The sequence below is a fragment of the Anolis carolinensis genome, chromosome 4 (genome assembly GCF_035594765.1).
Source record: "Anolis carolinensis isolate JA03-04 chromosome 4, rAnoCar3.1.pri, whole genome shotgun sequence".
In the NCBI taxonomy this organism is placed as follows: domain Eukaryota; kingdom Metazoa; phylum Chordata; class Lepidosauria; order Squamata; family Dactyloidae; genus Anolis; species Anolis carolinensis.
In genome coordinates, this window is record NC_085844.1 from 205,080,053 (window position 1) to 205,096,844 (window position 16,792).

General features: G+C 39.6%; 1 protein-coding gene across 1 annotated transcript in view; it reads left to right on the forward strand.

Moving 5' to 3' along the window:
• The first annotated feature begins 9,154 nt into the window (after positions 1-9,154).
• The window catches only part of c4h6orf132 (chromosome 4 C6orf132 homolog), a 46,562-nt gene continuing 38,924 nt past the window's right edge, over positions 9,155-16,792 (forward strand). Inside the window, exon 1 of the mRNA XM_008109826.3 lies at positions 9,155-9,579. Within this exon, the coding sequence (XP_008108033.2) occupies positions 9,432-9,579 (148 nt within the window). The 5' untranslated portion in view covers positions 9,155-9,431. The remainder of the gene's footprint in view (positions 9,580-16,792) is intronic.

A 16,792-nucleotide genomic window follows, 5' to 3' on the forward strand; every position in this document is an offset into this window, starting at 1 on the left:
AAAGTAAACTGGGCAGGCCCAACCGACAAAAGGAAAAAGTGGCTGAAAAACCCCTGTGTGAAAAGGTTCCATTTAATCAGGAATCTTTGTTTTTCATATATTTTGAGGGTTAATGCAATTGCTTTCAAATAATTGATCACCAAGGCATATAGGATATGATCTTAAAGGTGCAGAGCAGACTAGAATTACCCCAAAACTTGTCACTGTCAGAGTTTTAAAGCAGTGCTCTTCTTTTCATGGACTAACTAAATAGCCAGTTCAAGCTTTCTCCATCATTGGCATTGGCCAGTGTCTTCCATCATATCTAAATCATATCATATCTAAATCATCAACACAACACACTAATGTAGAGTCAGGTCTGTATAAGTCAGACATGCAAGATGGTGAGAAAACCAGGGAGTTCAAGAATAATAACTGAGGCGCTCTTATTGCTCCCTGCATTATTTACCAATGGAGGCTGTGTCTGCATAAAGCAATTAACACAAACTTACCTTGAATCCACTGCAAATAGTTCACACAACATTAACTTGACACGAAAAGAGCCAGGAAACTCTGGAATGACCTCAGTGTTTTTGAAATGGGAATACAGTAGCTAGATTAGGCTGGATTTGGGCCAATCCAGTGCACACATTTAAAAAAAAACTAGCACTGTATCACTGCTCAGAAGCAGCTCCCCAACAGATCCTTGCTGTCAATATTGCCTATGGTGATCACTTGGCTAGGTGTCCTACTGTGACCTTACCAAAAATATTGCCAGTTAGACTTTACTGGGGCTCACAAGATATTGATGGTAACCCTAACATGCTATTGGCCTGTCTGGGTGGCACTTTCATGCTGTACCTGGAATATTTTGATTGGTCCTTGTCATGGTGAGTGGGGAACCACAGAAGGACCAACGTAGGCTGAAGACTAATGCTATCCTGTGACTTCTATATTAGTGGGGGAACAAATTCAGTCGACATTTTAGTCCAGATGTTAAAGGAATTTGGCAAAGGATGGAGCTCTCTACCCAAAACAGAATACGGAGGTTTGGAAACATTTTATGGATGCAGCACCGCCCCCTACACACACACACCACCCAAAGGTGCCCTGCGTTTAATATATTTTGCTAATCTGACAGATCAGGGTGGAGGAGCGTGTTGTGCTTTTTCATAGTCAGCCAACCAATCTCATATGAGATGGTTGGCTGCAGAGTGCAGCTGTCTCCAATTTACCATTGAAACAGACAAGAAAGTTACTTTTTGATGTAAATGCATCCAGTCATTTCAGATAGACAGCAGTATAATCACATTAGTTTAGCATGTTTTAACACACATGCACAGACACATGCAGAAGGAGAAAATAGCAAAAGTTCTCACAAACAGATCAGTTTCTGTAGGCATTTTGTCCATTATGATTCTAGGAACAAAATTATTAAGTCAGGAATGGAGAATATGCAGTCCTCCAAATGCTGGGCTATAGCCTCCCTCCTTCTTCATTATTATAATGGTTAAGGTGATGGGAGTTGCAATACAAGAACATCTGTAAAGCCACATATTCCTTACATTGGATTAGATTAATATGAAGGTAACCCCCATTTGTATCTTTTGTGGTCATTATAAAAATGCTCTGGAATACTGAAAAAGACCTTTCCTCTGAAACCTGAGTATTTCCTTTTAGGGATTACTGATGAAGATACAGACTTTAACCGCAACGAAGATATTCTATTCACCTATATGGTTACAGCTGCTAGAATATCATTTGCAAAAGTATGGAAAATGCAGTATACACCGGACAGGGAACAATGGCTTGAGAAGTTAGAAGACATATACGATATGGACACTAACATTTCTATTGAGACAGCATAAAGGCAAACCTATAAGACAAACGGACTGGAAATTATTCGAGGAATATAAGAAAAAGAGTCAGAAATAAATAGCAAACAAAAAAATACAATGGAGAAAGAAAGAAAAAATCTGTTCCGAATAAAACCATCCAGACTGAAAGGAAATATATATATATATATATATATATATATATATATATATATATATATATATATATACGGACTAACATTGAAATAAAGCCAGACCGATGAAAATGGAAGACCTAAAATTTCCCCTCTCTCCCCTCTCCCCTCCCCCCCTTTTCTTTTTTCCTTTTTTTTCTCCTTCCTTTTCTATAGAGATCCCCACTGTCGCCTGTATACCCCCCCTCCCCCCACCTGGTGTGAATCTATGTTTTTGTATTCATGAAAATTTGTTCAATATAAAATAATAAAAAATAAAAATGCTCTGGAACCCAGGTGGGCAAACAATGGAATTTGCTGGGCCACATGCACACCCCACACTGCAATTGTAGAACATGTCTTGCTCCCAAATGCCCTCAATAATCCCATTGGACAATTTGACTCTTAACCCCCCCCCCCCCCCGCCCCGCCCCACCACCACCACCAGCACCACCTTCCTGGGCAATTTTAAGCTCAGGACCTTCCTTCCAAAATGATGGAGAGTATGGACAGCCAATAGGCTAGACTTTCCTCAGCCCTGGTCTAGGGAGTCTTATTTCTTAGTATGCAGCTTGTTCAAACTAGCTTATCATTTGCTTTTAATTTTTCAGTAAAATGAATCAACCATGCATGAATACAGGTACAATACAAAGAACTAGTAGAGTATGCGGAACACTGTTATCTTGAGATAAGCAACGAGTATTACATCCTCATACTGTTATGTGATCCATGATGGAGGAGAAAATCAACATACCAATGCTATTTTGTCTGATTCCAGGGATACAGAATCGATGGATATGGAGAGCCGACTGTATATAGGTTTCTTCTTCTGTTACAGGGGCAGGGAAAAAGAAATAGGAGTTTATATTGTGGAAAAGTTATTTCCTAGCTTATTCCTCAAAGGAAAAAAAATCAGACAGTCCCATTGGTCTGCTAGAATAGAAAACAAAGGAATAGTCATGTCATGCCATTTTATATGATTGAGAAAGCTATAACACAGCAATGAGCAAGGTCTAAAGTTCGCCTTTCTAGATTGGTTCTAGTTTTTCAAACAACCCCTGATGGTGCTACTCTTTTTAAAAGCTCCTCCCATTTTTGTTCTTTTCTTTTATCTATACAGCTTGCTAAACAGGTTTGTGGAAAGAATGCAAATATCAGATGATACGTCGTGCATATTTCGAATTGGTTTTTTGTACTGCACAATGCATGTCGACATATCCTCCAGTGGACAAAAATATAACTAAAAAAGAGAGAGAGAGAGGTCTTTTTATTGGGATGTTTGCATAATGAATTGGGTTTTTTTCCTCCACCTTCAAATCCTGGATGCTGATTTGGTATACCTCGAATGGATAGCATTGAAGAATTAATGCAGTTTGACCCCGCTTTTACGGTCCTGGCTCAATGCTAAGGAACCCTGGGAGTTGTAGTTTGGTGAGGCACCAGAACTCTTTGGCAGAAATGGCAAAAGATGGGTAAAATTACAACATTCATGAAGATTATTTGGTATAGTGTTTGTTAAATCAGGACCCTCTCTGTTTTCTTTGTAGCCATAAATAAATAAATGGCTGTGCTTTCTCCGGAATGTCTATAGGAGTCCATACCTTCATTTTATTCATTCATAAATAAATAGGAAATAATGGTTCTGGAACATGGCTACACAGGCCAGAAAATTCACAACAACCCAGTGATTCCAGCCATGAAAACCTTCAACAACTTACAAATAAATAGCTTAACACAGGCAGCATACATTTCTAAAGTAACAATACACAAGACATTGGGCTTGTCTACACTGGTCCTATATCCCAGTGTTGACCAGAAGTCATGACATCCAGTTACTTCCAATTCATAACATGTTGTAAACCTGATTAACCCAGCATTATCCGACATTGGGAGAAGTTGAAAAACGCTCCAGAGTTTCAGCCAAAATGCAGAGCAGTCACACATTCTGGGTTAGAGGGAGAGCTGAAACTCTAGAGCAGGAGTCCTCAAACCTTTTAAGTGGAGGGCCGATTCACAGTCCCTCAGACTGCTGGGGGGGCAGACAAGGATGAAATAGTCCAAAATTACGATTGTTTTTGTGTGCCTTCAAGTCGTTTCAGACTTGGGTCAACCCTAACATAAGACCATAGGGAAGCAAAGAGACCTCCAAAGAACATCTAGATGGTCTCATAAGACCATAGGTAAACAAAGAGACCTCCAAAGAACATCTAGATGGTTTCATAAGACCATAGGTAAACAGAGACCTCCAAAGAACATCTAGATGGTCTCATAAGACCATCGGTAAGGAAAGGGACCCTCAAAGGCCATCTAGGTGATCTCATCAGGCCATCAGAAGACCATAGATAAAGAAAGGGACCCTCAAATACTATCTAGATGGTCTCATAGGACCATAGGTAAGGAAAGTGACCCTCAAAGGCCATCTAGATGGTCTCATAAGACCATTGGTAAGGAAAGGGACCCTCAAAGGCCATCTAGCTGGTCTCATAGGACCATAGGTAAGGAAAGTGACCTCCAAAAGCCATCTAGTTGGTGTCATAAGGCCGTAACTGAGCAAAGAGAACTTCAAAGACCATCTAGATGATCTCCTAAGACCATAGGTAAGCAAAGAGACCTCCAAAGACCAAGTAGACTGAAGTCAACCCTTAGTCTAAAGTTTAGGACAGAGGCCAGGTCAATGACCTTGGAGGACTGCCTCTGGCCCACGGTCCTTAGTTTGGGGACCTCTGCTCTAGAGCATTCTCCAAATTCAAATTGGTCCACTGTCCATATGACCTGGAACCACTAATCCCTTTTTCCTGCATTCCACAATCCTCTCGCCTTCTCTATGGGCATCTTTACCAATGTTTCTGTCAGCCATTGACTGGGATGATAGGCCAGGTAAGATTGACCCTCCAGTGGGTCCTACTCAGGTTTGACCCAACTGGGCAGTCAGGACTTCACTTTCTCCACTCCCAGGGGTCAGTGGTGGAGCATCAGATGCCCCTCTCCACATCTGAATAAAATCTCACATTATCTGCTTTGAACTGGAATGCATGGTAGTGTGGACTCAGATAAAGCAGATATTGTGGGATTTTCTGCCTCAATATTCTGGGTTATATGGCTGTGTGGAAGGGCCCTAAATAGCTCAATAGAATCTCAGGTCAATCCAGAGCAAAAATATTCTGACTTATCCCCTGATTTCACTGTACATATGTGCAGATTGGCTCATTGATTTTAACAGCCAGCTGAGACTTTTGTAGAAATTACTGAGACAAGGTATGCAACACCTCTGAAAACATGAGATATGCTCTATAAATATCATGTGACATTATTGTTAGTGGTATATTCACTTCCATTGATAAAACTAATGTCAAGTCAATTGAGTGGCTTGAGAGGCCATTTTTGGAATTTAGCTGGGAAAAATGTTTCAAATAAATTTGCCCAGTGATTAACAGCCTAGGTGCTGCTTATTTGAAAGTGAGTCCCACTGAGTTCAGATGGTGCATAACTATAAATGTTTGACTTAGTTGTTCAAATTATAATTTAAGAATAAAGTCTTAAACACACCAAAGACCAGTCATTGTGGCTTACCAAGCAGGAGATGTTTCATAAAATGACAGCGGCTCAAGAAAATTATGGTTCAGCCATCCTTTAAAAATTATCCAGTATGACTGCATATTTTAGACAGCAGACATGTATTTCAAACAGGTTCACCCATTGATGATGGATTAAATGAGACTACAGGCAGTTTGACTTCCTGCTGCTTTAAAAAATCTCCATGATCTGGCATATTTTAGAATGCAAGAGAATTTCTGAAATTTAAGGCATAATTAACTGAGCCATGTTCCATTGCTGTTCTTTTCCAAATATATATTTAAAGTGTTCAAAAAGACCAGACCTAGAGACCATCTACACTGTAGAATTAATGTTGTTTGACATCACTTTAACTGCTATCCCCTAATACTCGTACTATGCCATTGTGGAAGTTGAAGATTTAAAAGGTCTTTAGTCTTGTCTGCCAGTGAGAGTTGGTGCCTCACTAAACTACAAATCCAAGGACCCCATAGAATTGAGCCATGGCAGTTCAGGTGGTGTCAAACTGCATTAATTCTACAGTGTAGATATACCCTTCATTTCATCTATTCCAGTATTCTTTACACATTCCCAAATCCCAGCAAGCAACACATATCATGTAAGTAGCTAGAAATGGAAAATCAATCTACCATTGGCCTATCATATACTTTCTGTATAATTCTTTTCTGAAATGCTTGAGACCAGAAATATTTTAGATTGTAGATTTTGGAACTTCTTTAGTTTCCCATGTGTACATAGTGAGATATCCTGGAGATATGTCCCAATTCTATACACAGAATTAATTTATTTTTCATATACACCATTTACATATAGCCTGAAGGTAATTTTATAGAATACTTTAATATTTTATGCATAAAACAAAGTGTACACATATTTTCTCTCACTATCTCAACCATTTCAGATTTTGAAGTATTTCAGATTTTAGAATTCTGGATAAGGGAGGCTTTAATATTGGGGTCCGGGGAGGAATAATTATTTCAAAGTAAAAGCTAACTCTTTTCCATCATTTTTCCTACATATATTATTTGATGAACTCAAGAGATAATTGTTTTTTTCAAATAGCTATCAGTTTTAAAATAATGAAGAAAAATGCAAATTTACCTCCTTATTGAATGTGAAAATATACACACATTGGTGATATGTATCCCAGCTTATTTTTAAAATTGTGTCTAACACACGTAAGCAACCATTTGCTGTGACTGGCTTGTGTAACTCTTAAGCTCATCACATGCAGTCTGGGCTCTGTTTCCATGCTCTTTGGAAACGGAGTCCCACAGAGGCCATCATATGACATAAAGGCACTTCTGGTGGGACTCCATGGGACTCCGTTTCTGCAGGGCATGGAAAAACTGGAAAAAATGGGAGGAAAACTGGAAATACGGGGAAATAAGTGGGATGGCTGGCCATCCCAGAAGACGTACCTCAGCAGTAGGGAACAAAGAAAGACAAGTTCCCTCAGCTTTTCTTTGCTTTCCTCTGCTCATGGGATGGAGTCCTATAAGGAGGTTGTTATATATGCACTAAATTTGATGAAACTTTTCTATAGTGAAAGAAATTTTGCAGACAACCCAACTCAGAACCTCTTTTTTGATGATAGAAACAGAATTCTAATGTTTGAGTTAGTTGTTCAAATTATGGGAATTCAAAATGCCCCTCCTCTAACTGCAACTTTAAGATTGCATAAGGAAACGTGACCATTAAAGTCGAATATAATCATGTAATGGATTCTGCATTCTGAAACCAGATTGTATGGCAATGTAGATTCAGCCAGATGACCTTATCAGATGGGCAGGGTAAATCGGAGGACAACAGGGGAAATTGTGGGACAACAGAGGAAACCATCAGGCTTTGTTCCCTCCCGTTGGGGTACGTGGTCTTTCTTTCCACATAGTTTCCCTGTTTGTTCCCACTTCCTCTTCAGGTATTCTTCCCTTCTTTTTAAAAATTTATTGTTGCTGCTGCTGCTGTTGTTGTTGTTGTTGTTATTGTATTATTATTATTATTATTATTATTATTATTATTATTATTATTATTCTCCTCTTTTTTCTCTTCTTTTTTTCCTCTTCCCTTCTTTAATGAGGAGTTGGGTATATACCCGAGCCGTCTGGGCTCCACTATGACAAAACTGCCACCACAGAGCCCTACGGAGTCCCACCAAAGTAGTCCTGCATCATGTGATGGGCTCAGTGGGACTCTGCTTTGGCAGCAGAAAGAAGTGGGGAGAAGACGCTCCTCTACTTGTATCTAATAAGGTCCTTAGTTTCTCCAATAATAAAACCAGGATAGTCTCAAAGACAAAGTGGCTTATATTCTGAGCCAGCATCTTGCTATTTTGGGATGAGATACATTTCCCCATTCAGACATGGTCTTTGGTCTCTTGTAGGGAATATTCCAGACAATTGACATTTTGGGAGCTATAATATATTATATCAAATTGCTCACAGATAAGATCCAAAATAGACATTCCTAAATTATGGTTTCCTATTGTACCATCTCTAAATACCCCATGTGACTACTCGCCTTTGATGTCACCTCAGTTGTGTAGAATCAGTATAAATTTCCTTCTGGAGAAGTCTAGTGTTAAGAGGATCATGACCATGTAAGAAGGAAATAGGAAATATTTACTTCTGTTAAATATTAGTATAGTAATGAGAACAAGTTATGGCATTCTTCCAAATGTGTTTTTATTATGTGATTTGCCCTGTCTCGGTTACATAATTTTACAGGTGAGGGGGAAAACACAATAATGTCTTCCATTCGTAACTTTCCTAGCTTTCTTTCTTAATAAGCTAGGAACACCCACCCATAGGTAAAAAAAAAATAGCTACCCATTGACCTATCCACTTAGATTAGGCATGGGCAAACTTTGGCCCTCCGGGTGTTTTGGACTTCAACTCCCAGAAATCCCAGTCTGTTTACTGACTGTCAATAGTTGTGTGAGTTGAAGTCCAAAGCACCTGGAGGGCCAAAGTTTGCCTATGCCTAATTTAGATGCATTTAAAATGGAGTCTCACCAAACTAGCAGTTAAAGTGGTGTCAAATTGCATTAATCCTACAGTGTAGATACACCTCTGAAAATATCCGTCATGAGAAGATACTTCTTCCCCTCCATTGTGAACACTATTCTAGTTTGAAAGTAGCCTGTTTTTGTTCCTTCTGGTGCTAAAGTATAAATGGTAAGGATGAATAGGAAGAGAATCTCCCAGTGGCTGCTTCCCATCTGTGGGAATGTTCACCAAAAACGTTGTTTGAACTTATATGGGTTTTTAAGGGCAAAAAAACCCCAAGTGGGTTTCAGTAAATATGAAATTATTCTATTTTATAAACTTGAAAAAGCCACTTCAAATAAAACATGCATTTACAAATATTTTTTTCTTCACCTAAACAAATAGGAAAAGTAATAAACCTAAGTCAATATTAACTTGGTGTCTTAGGGAATCCATGCCTTGCCAACAAATGCATTCTTATTTGTGTAGCTTTGGAAAGAATGTTTGATTTTTTTTCTCTCCTGGGAACCACTGTTTTATACGATCAGTCTCCCTTGAACATGGTAGTGCCCCAGGGAGGACCTTCATAAGATCTAGGGCTAAAGAACTGCCTGGGGTTTGACAATGGCTTATTGTAGCAGAAAGAATGTGACTGAAGGAGCTGCTCTGGGGTGTGGCCAGGTAACTGCAGTCAGCCTCCCTCCCTCCCCTCTCTCTCTCCATACCTGCTCTGGTGGTTGAGCTTTAAAGTGTCAGAAAAGGTAGCTCAGCAAACTAGCACCTGTTGGAGCTCTGTACGCTGGGTGGTAACTGAGAAAACTGGAAATATGTCTTGCTAGAGAGAGTATTTGGAGACACACTGGAGAAGGGAGAACTCAGGAAAGATGAAGAAGCATCATTCTGTGCAGGGAACTATTAGCCGAATCTTTGGGAAAAAACATGCCAGCAACAATTCCACCAGTTCTCTCTTTGTCACGAACCCACCATGGATCTTCACACAGGAGGTCAAATCTGACACTTTGGCAAGCTCTGGTCAGTATGGCTTCTTTCTTCTTGCATTGTTTTTGAACTTTCAAAGGAGGAAAAGGTCTCCCGGGAGATCTAACAAACCCTCTTTTCACTGTACAGTCTGACCTATTCTGGCTCCAGATCAGAGATTATTTGATCTAGGAGGGGGGGGTTGCATCTGGAAAACTCAATTGTAGGGGTGAACAGGTCTGACCTTGGTCTGGGTTCCTTCTTGTACAACCGCGAGCGCCTTATGAAACAGCCATGCAACCTCAGGAAGCATTTGGTAGAGTTTGGCTGGATTAAAAGGAAACGTGTTGCAACTTGTGGAACTAAACTAGCAGCCTGTGATCAGCTCTTTAAGAAAGCAAAACAAGCTGAGAAAATGAAGTGAATTCCAAGAGGCTCTATTTTAAAACAAAGACACAGAAGTAATAGATTGTAAGATGTGAAAGTGAACCACAAGTTGAAACAATATTTGGCATCGCCTTAGAAGTTATGCTTATTACTGCCATAAGGAAGCTGTTAAAGAGATATTTTGGGGTGTCTTTCCAGATGGTTTGTTTATTCTATAGATTCTATTTCTCTCTCGTAGTTTGTAATTGTAGTACAACAACCTGGAAGCACAGGTGGGTGAGTGTCAGTTCTGGCTCATTGCTGAGTATCAGCCAAGAGAATGGCAAATTTCAGGATAAGCAATTAAAGGTTGTTCAGAAAACCTGCCCAAGATAGGTGTGATCAGAATGAATGCAAGTTGCCCAGTCAAGTCACTAGTGGCATCTTTGGATTTCACTAGTTATCTGCAGCTATCCCTCCATATCTGCAGTTTTGACTTTTGTGAATACAATTATTCACAGAATTTATTAAAAAGTTCTCACTAGGAATTGCTAGATTGTTCAGTGTATGGTCAGCTTTCTTTGGTCATGCTGGAGGGCCTAAACATTTCTAAAGAGAATCCCTCTCTAGGGCTGGATCTACACAGCCCAGGATCTGATCCCAGATTATCTGACAGTGTAGACTCATGTAAGGTGGGTTGGGGGGGACAATTCTATGAGTTGAAATTAAATGTGAAGTCTTTTGGCTTATTCATATTTCAAAGATTGAGTCAGTTTTTTACTATGGGGAAAAAGGTTTTTCAGTGTTTAATTAGCCAGTTATGTTCTAAGTCTGAGACATTATCTGTAAACATTGGAGCCCTTCTAAGTGTTAAAGTTCAGAAGATGTTTCTTCTGATATCCAATTGCACACAAATTTGTTTTGCACAATCAAACCTCTACTTGGTGGGCTGTTTGAGAGAAAAGGTGGGATGATATGGGCAATATATTGGCCCAAGTATTTAAGGCTATCATTTACAATGTGGATGGCTGCTACTTCTTTCCTCTAATATTCTTATTTTCCACCTGTGCCTGTGGTACTTTCTCAGAAATATGGATTTTTGTATGTATAAAGTATGTTTCTAAAAAATATAAATACAAAAATACTGTTGAATGAAGGTGTGCTTTAGTGTACAGTATGACCAGTATCTGCCAGTTCATTTATCCACATCCAACAAAATATGTCCTCTCTAGCCATTTTCTAGATCCTCCAGTGTGACTCGATAGTATCCTTGGGTAGGCACCCTTAATTTCAATAGGGCTTGCCATTATCTATAATTTCACATATCTGCGCGAAGTCCAGCAGTATATCCTCTGTGGATATGAGGGTCATACTGTATTAAACAATGCAACATTTTTGTTTCAGAAAGCAGAGATCGGTGGAGCAGAACATTTTGTTTTGTTTTTAACTGGACCTTAATTTCCATCTCTGTGTGTCATTGTAAAACAGAGAAAGGTGTTGTTGGATCAATTTACCATTTGGTTTTGTTGCAAAAATATTTCAGGCTAGACTGTGCTGGTTATGTGTACAACCATGCACATTAGGTGAACGCTCTTCTACAAGCACGCATGTTGCCTTCGTCTAGATCTAACTAGTGTCAAGGAGAATGTTACCATGGCATGGTATATCGGCAGGTACAAGCTCCTTTGGCCTACAATAATTTCTGTAGTTACAAAAAGATTGTAACCTACTGCTTTATGCATAATATATCAGTGCAGTTTGGTACACATGTTTATATGGGGGATGAGGGTTGTGAGATTTTATCTGGGAAACAAGCAACAGATGTCCCCCAATACAACTAGATTTAAAGGTTAATTGTTTCTTAGTGGCAATGTGTAGTTTCCTTGTGTTCCTTTGCCTGTAGCATCTTTCAGTTGCATCATGCGCTTCTATAAAATAGAGAAACTCACCTCTTTTAGATCTGTATTAGATATAACATCACGCCTTATCATATATGACTGCATTTCCAGCTGTAAAAACATAAGAGAATTGTCTTTCTATTTGCCTTGTGAAATTATAAGAATGTTGCCAATCTGAAGGGAGTGAAGGGTTAGAGATTTCACGGACATGATCCCACAGCTGACTCTTATGCAGACTCATGGAATTGCAGGTTTGCTGCATAAATGGCATGCTACTTGGGCTAAATGAACTTGGATTTTGAAGTTAATTCCAACCTCAGTTGAATTGCAAACTAAACATAGGTTACTGAACCTGGGGTGGGTGTGGGCCTATGGATGTGACTGACTCAGAGATTCCTAAATCTATTCCCTGGCCCCTCCCTCACCTCTACACCTCCCTCAAAGCTGCAGATGCACGCAGCATAGATGGCTGCACTTATATGTGAACCACTGGATGGCATGACGTATCAGAAATGGCCTGGACCAGGTCACATTCATTACTTATGCAGTCATTTGGGAAGGTCAAATTCAAGCACGGAACTGTTCTGAGGCATCCCTTGTCTGATAAAATCAAAATACAGGGCACAATCCATTCTGTAACATTTTTGCTTCCCATCCTTTTTGAGTCATCTTATCTCCTAGTTTAAGTATGATAACCATATTTAAATATGCAAAGGGATTTGTGTAGAAGATGGAGCAAGCTTGTTTCCCACTGATCCAGAGATGGAACATGAGCCAATAGAGACAAATTACAATTCTGTCTAAACATTAGGAACAAGGTATTGACTGTAAAAACTGATCAACAGTGGAATGTCCTGCTTCAGAGTGTGGTAGGCTCTCCTTCGAAAGACTTAAAACAGAAGATGGATTGTTGAACGAGATAGTCCTTATGGACCCTCCCAACTCTGTGATTCTCCGATTCTACACCATTTGTTGGGTGTTGTGGGTATTTATTGCTGACACAGTAAATTTTGCTCAAATGCGCATTTTAAGCTGATGGATTCATGACAGATTCATGAGACTCTTTTTAAATACTTTCCATTACCATCAACATATCCAGAAATTCTCTTGAAAAACCAGATTATTTTTGTGTAATAATCAGGGCTAGTCCAAGATATGTTGCTATCTGAGGCAAAGAAGATGAGGACACCTCCTACTTATTCCATGAGGAAAAGCTAACTAGTTTGGTAATGCTGTCATGCCTTGAACTGCATCTTTGGCAAAACCCAGCATGGAGCCTAGGACAGGTAGTGTGGCTTACACAGCTCGTTCCTCCAGTTAAGTGAAACAGTCAAGGAATCATGGAGGAACTGACAGGAGGCTGTGCTAGTACTATAGACCTTGGAAAGTTGCTTTTAAGAAAAATGAATATGACAACAAGCTAAATCTATCACCAGCTGAACTGTGATACAATGCAGGAGTGGCTAAAAGCCTCAATGCCAGTGAGGCACTAAATCTACTCTGAGCTTCCTAAGATGTTGAACCTGTTTTAAGATAGCTTTGGCACAATGGAAAACTCCTTTAAAATTCAGACTAAAACCCAGAGCAAGTTAATTGCCCTACTGATATTAAAAGCAGTAGCTTACAGGGATGGGATGGTACTTGGGAATGCTTTGTATATTCTTCTGCCACCTGAGGCAATTGCTACACAAATATGTCCCGAAACCCACATACACTGCTGCCTTTTATCACTCACTGGTTGCCTGGTTACCACACTAAACAGGTCACTGCTTTCACCTCAAATAATCCTTGCAATTCAATTTGTTGGGTATGAATGTTGGGAAGAAAAATAAATGAATATGTATGGCTTTTGCTTTTAGATTGAATGTTAATGCCTTATAAAGGAATGTGAGAAGTTGGTCCCTGCCAAATGCCAACACAATAAACTTAGAGCATATGACACATTTGCCTTTCAGTTTTAAAATATACATCATGCAGTTTCAATGTCACTTGGTATTCTGACTAAAGTTATCCATCAAAGTCATCAGTGTTTTCAAAGACTGCAGTTAATCTCTCTAAGAAAACTCAAACGGTAAGGACCTCTTCACACTGAGGTCAATAAGCTGGGCAGCAGCAGGGGAGTTTGCCATGCATCATAGTGAATATGGTGGGCAATGGGGAGAAACAATTGTCCCGTGCCTTGTATTGCCTGCTGCATCACTTTCCACATCACATGAGGGAAAGCATTGACACCCGGCTTCCCACTGTTCTTCTAAATGAGAACATGGGAAGCCTCTTGTGTTCTCTGGAAGCATCCTAGCATGCTGCCAGGAGCCCCACTGGAAGTAGCCTTACATCATGTGATGGCATCCAGCAAGCTCTGTCAAGGAAGCATCCTGGAAGCATCCTAGAATGTTTCCCTTTCTCTTTGTGATGAAGTGGTATGACACAAGTTTTTCTTGACGATTCTATCTGTAACTGATATTACTCAAACCAGATGGTGGAAGCTTTGGAAGTTGTGTTTATTTCTTGTTTGATTGATGTGACTGAAGATCACATTTTAATCGAAGATTTTTGTTCTTCAAATACTTCTCTCCCCCCCCCCCCCCTCCATAAACCCTAGAGCATTTGATGAGCTCATGTTGCTCTGCATCTGCTCCTTTTGCTTTAGCCCCCTATCAACAAAGTTGGAATGAGGGGTGCCAATAACCTTCATCAGAAGCATTTTATTATGCTTTATTGGCTCAGGAGGACTTTGTAAAGTTGTACTTCAGCCAAGACTGTGGCTTTGCATTAAGAATTGGGTTGATAATACTATATGGTGAAGTTCTCCTGCACAGTGTTTATTAATTTGAGTGATGCTTGTGCAGGGCACTTCCACACTGTATCACATCCACTTTGTTGCTGCTATTACATTCAGGTTTGACCTGCATTTTAAGGGTTTTGTAGAACACTAAACCCAGTATTTTGGTCTGACATTTGTTAGAGGCCTCTTCCTTTTTTGAACCAGGGAGGACAATATGAATCTGTATTTATGCCTTCCACTCAATCTGTATGGCTTCTGGTTACTTTATGCCTATATTCCATTTTCCTCCAATGATGTCAAGACATCAACCATAGTTCTTCACTGTGTAATCCTCTGAATAAGAACCATCTGTCAAACTGAAAGCGAGTGATTGACCAAAGGCCAACTAATGACTTTTCATGGCTCAGTGAGGACTAGAAACAGAATTCCCCTGGTTTCCAGTCTGACACTTTTACCACTATACCATAGCATGTATGATACAATGTGGTGCCGCCATGTAAGGCCGCTTTCTCTTTCCCCTTTAATTTCACTTCCATAAGGGAAGCAAATGTTTTATCCCATTCATCTACAGACCTCTGTGTGCAGGAAGGTTCCCTTGCACACACCTACACCATAAATAATGTCAATTTGACATCGAAATTTGGGAACAATTAAAAACAGCATTTTTGTAGCGGCTACTGAATTTCCTTGTCCTCCATAGATATAGCATTGAACAAGACTTCTTAAGCTATCTAATGTGTGGCTCTGATATGAGTCCTATCCCCCACTCAACATGCAATGTGCAATTGTCTAACCGATCTATAACTAGTTGATCACAACTGTTCTTTCTTTCCTGGAAAGTTGTCATGGATCTGCAACCACTGGCCCACAGACAACAGCTTTTCATGGCATTACTATAGGAAATTTGTGGGCAGTCAGCTTCCTTGTAGGGCACAGACTTTCACTGAATTTACCTAAACAAGAAGCAAGCCTGCTAAGTTCTGTCATGTTATTTAAATTGGCTTCTTCAGCTGACTCACATGCTATAAATTCAGACATGCCTGTACTCATGTCAGCTGAAGTATCTATCCTAATTTTTGGTTCACCAGAGTGCCTTAACGTGGTTGCTCAGCTGTGAAGTTTTCTTCTCATTCCACATGTCACCTGCTTTGTACAGATCTTGCTTATGTGTCAAAAAGCATTACGGATGTAAATGGATAGAAAGCATGAATGTGTTTGGTCTAACAAAGGCATTGGATAATAGCAAAGAAAGTATTGTATAATGGTTAAACCATACAATCAGGACAAAGTTTTTCAACCAAATCTACCTGGAACCCTAGAGTTCAGTGACAGATGGTTATGCAAAAGATGTGGAATACCAATGTAACTCAAGTCAATCAAATAACCTCTGAAATTGCATTTCTCCCTGAGTATAGTGTTGCTAGGCTTTCAAAATAGTAATAAAGGATTGTTGACGTTCATGACATGCTGGCTCAATAATCAGGAAGTAGCTATTAAGAAGTTTTTGTTCTACCTAAAGGCTAATTGAAAATACTGATTTCAGTAAAAGTAGCCATTCATTTCTTGGTAAAACTAACATGCTGTCCACATTCATAAATTATATGAATTACATTCATAAATTACATGGTGTACACATTTATATTTTATGAAGGGGTCACACTCCAAAACATGCAATTTTGGGGGGCATCTTGTTCAGTTTATGTAAATAAAAAGAGCTTTCCAACTCTCAAATAGGAGACTATGGCTGTACCCACAATGCAGAATTGTAGCAGTTTGACATCACTTTAACTGTCATGGCTCAATGCTATAGAATGCTGGGATTTGTAATTTTGTGAGATATTTAGCCTTTTCTGTCAGATTGTTCTGGTGCCACGAGAAATATGCTGTATAATAAGAAATACTTGCCAGCCCTATAAGTAACAAATAGCTCAGCCACCAAATAAGGGATTTCCCTTATAACAAGGAACACCTGACAACCCTGGATACCCTTCCTCCTTTCCTATTCCGACTCCTCCTGCATTGGTTTCCAAATCTCTCTTTGTACTTGTTAACACCTGTTTTGTACCTCATGGGTGGGAAAAACACTGGAATTAAATGAAAGAGTTAAGCCCTCCTTTCATCTTTCTCCAGGTGTCTATGTTCTTGTTCTTTTTCTTTCAGAATGGGGTGAAGGTGGGGGTGACACTGGGAAATATTAAACATACTAATTCATGGTATG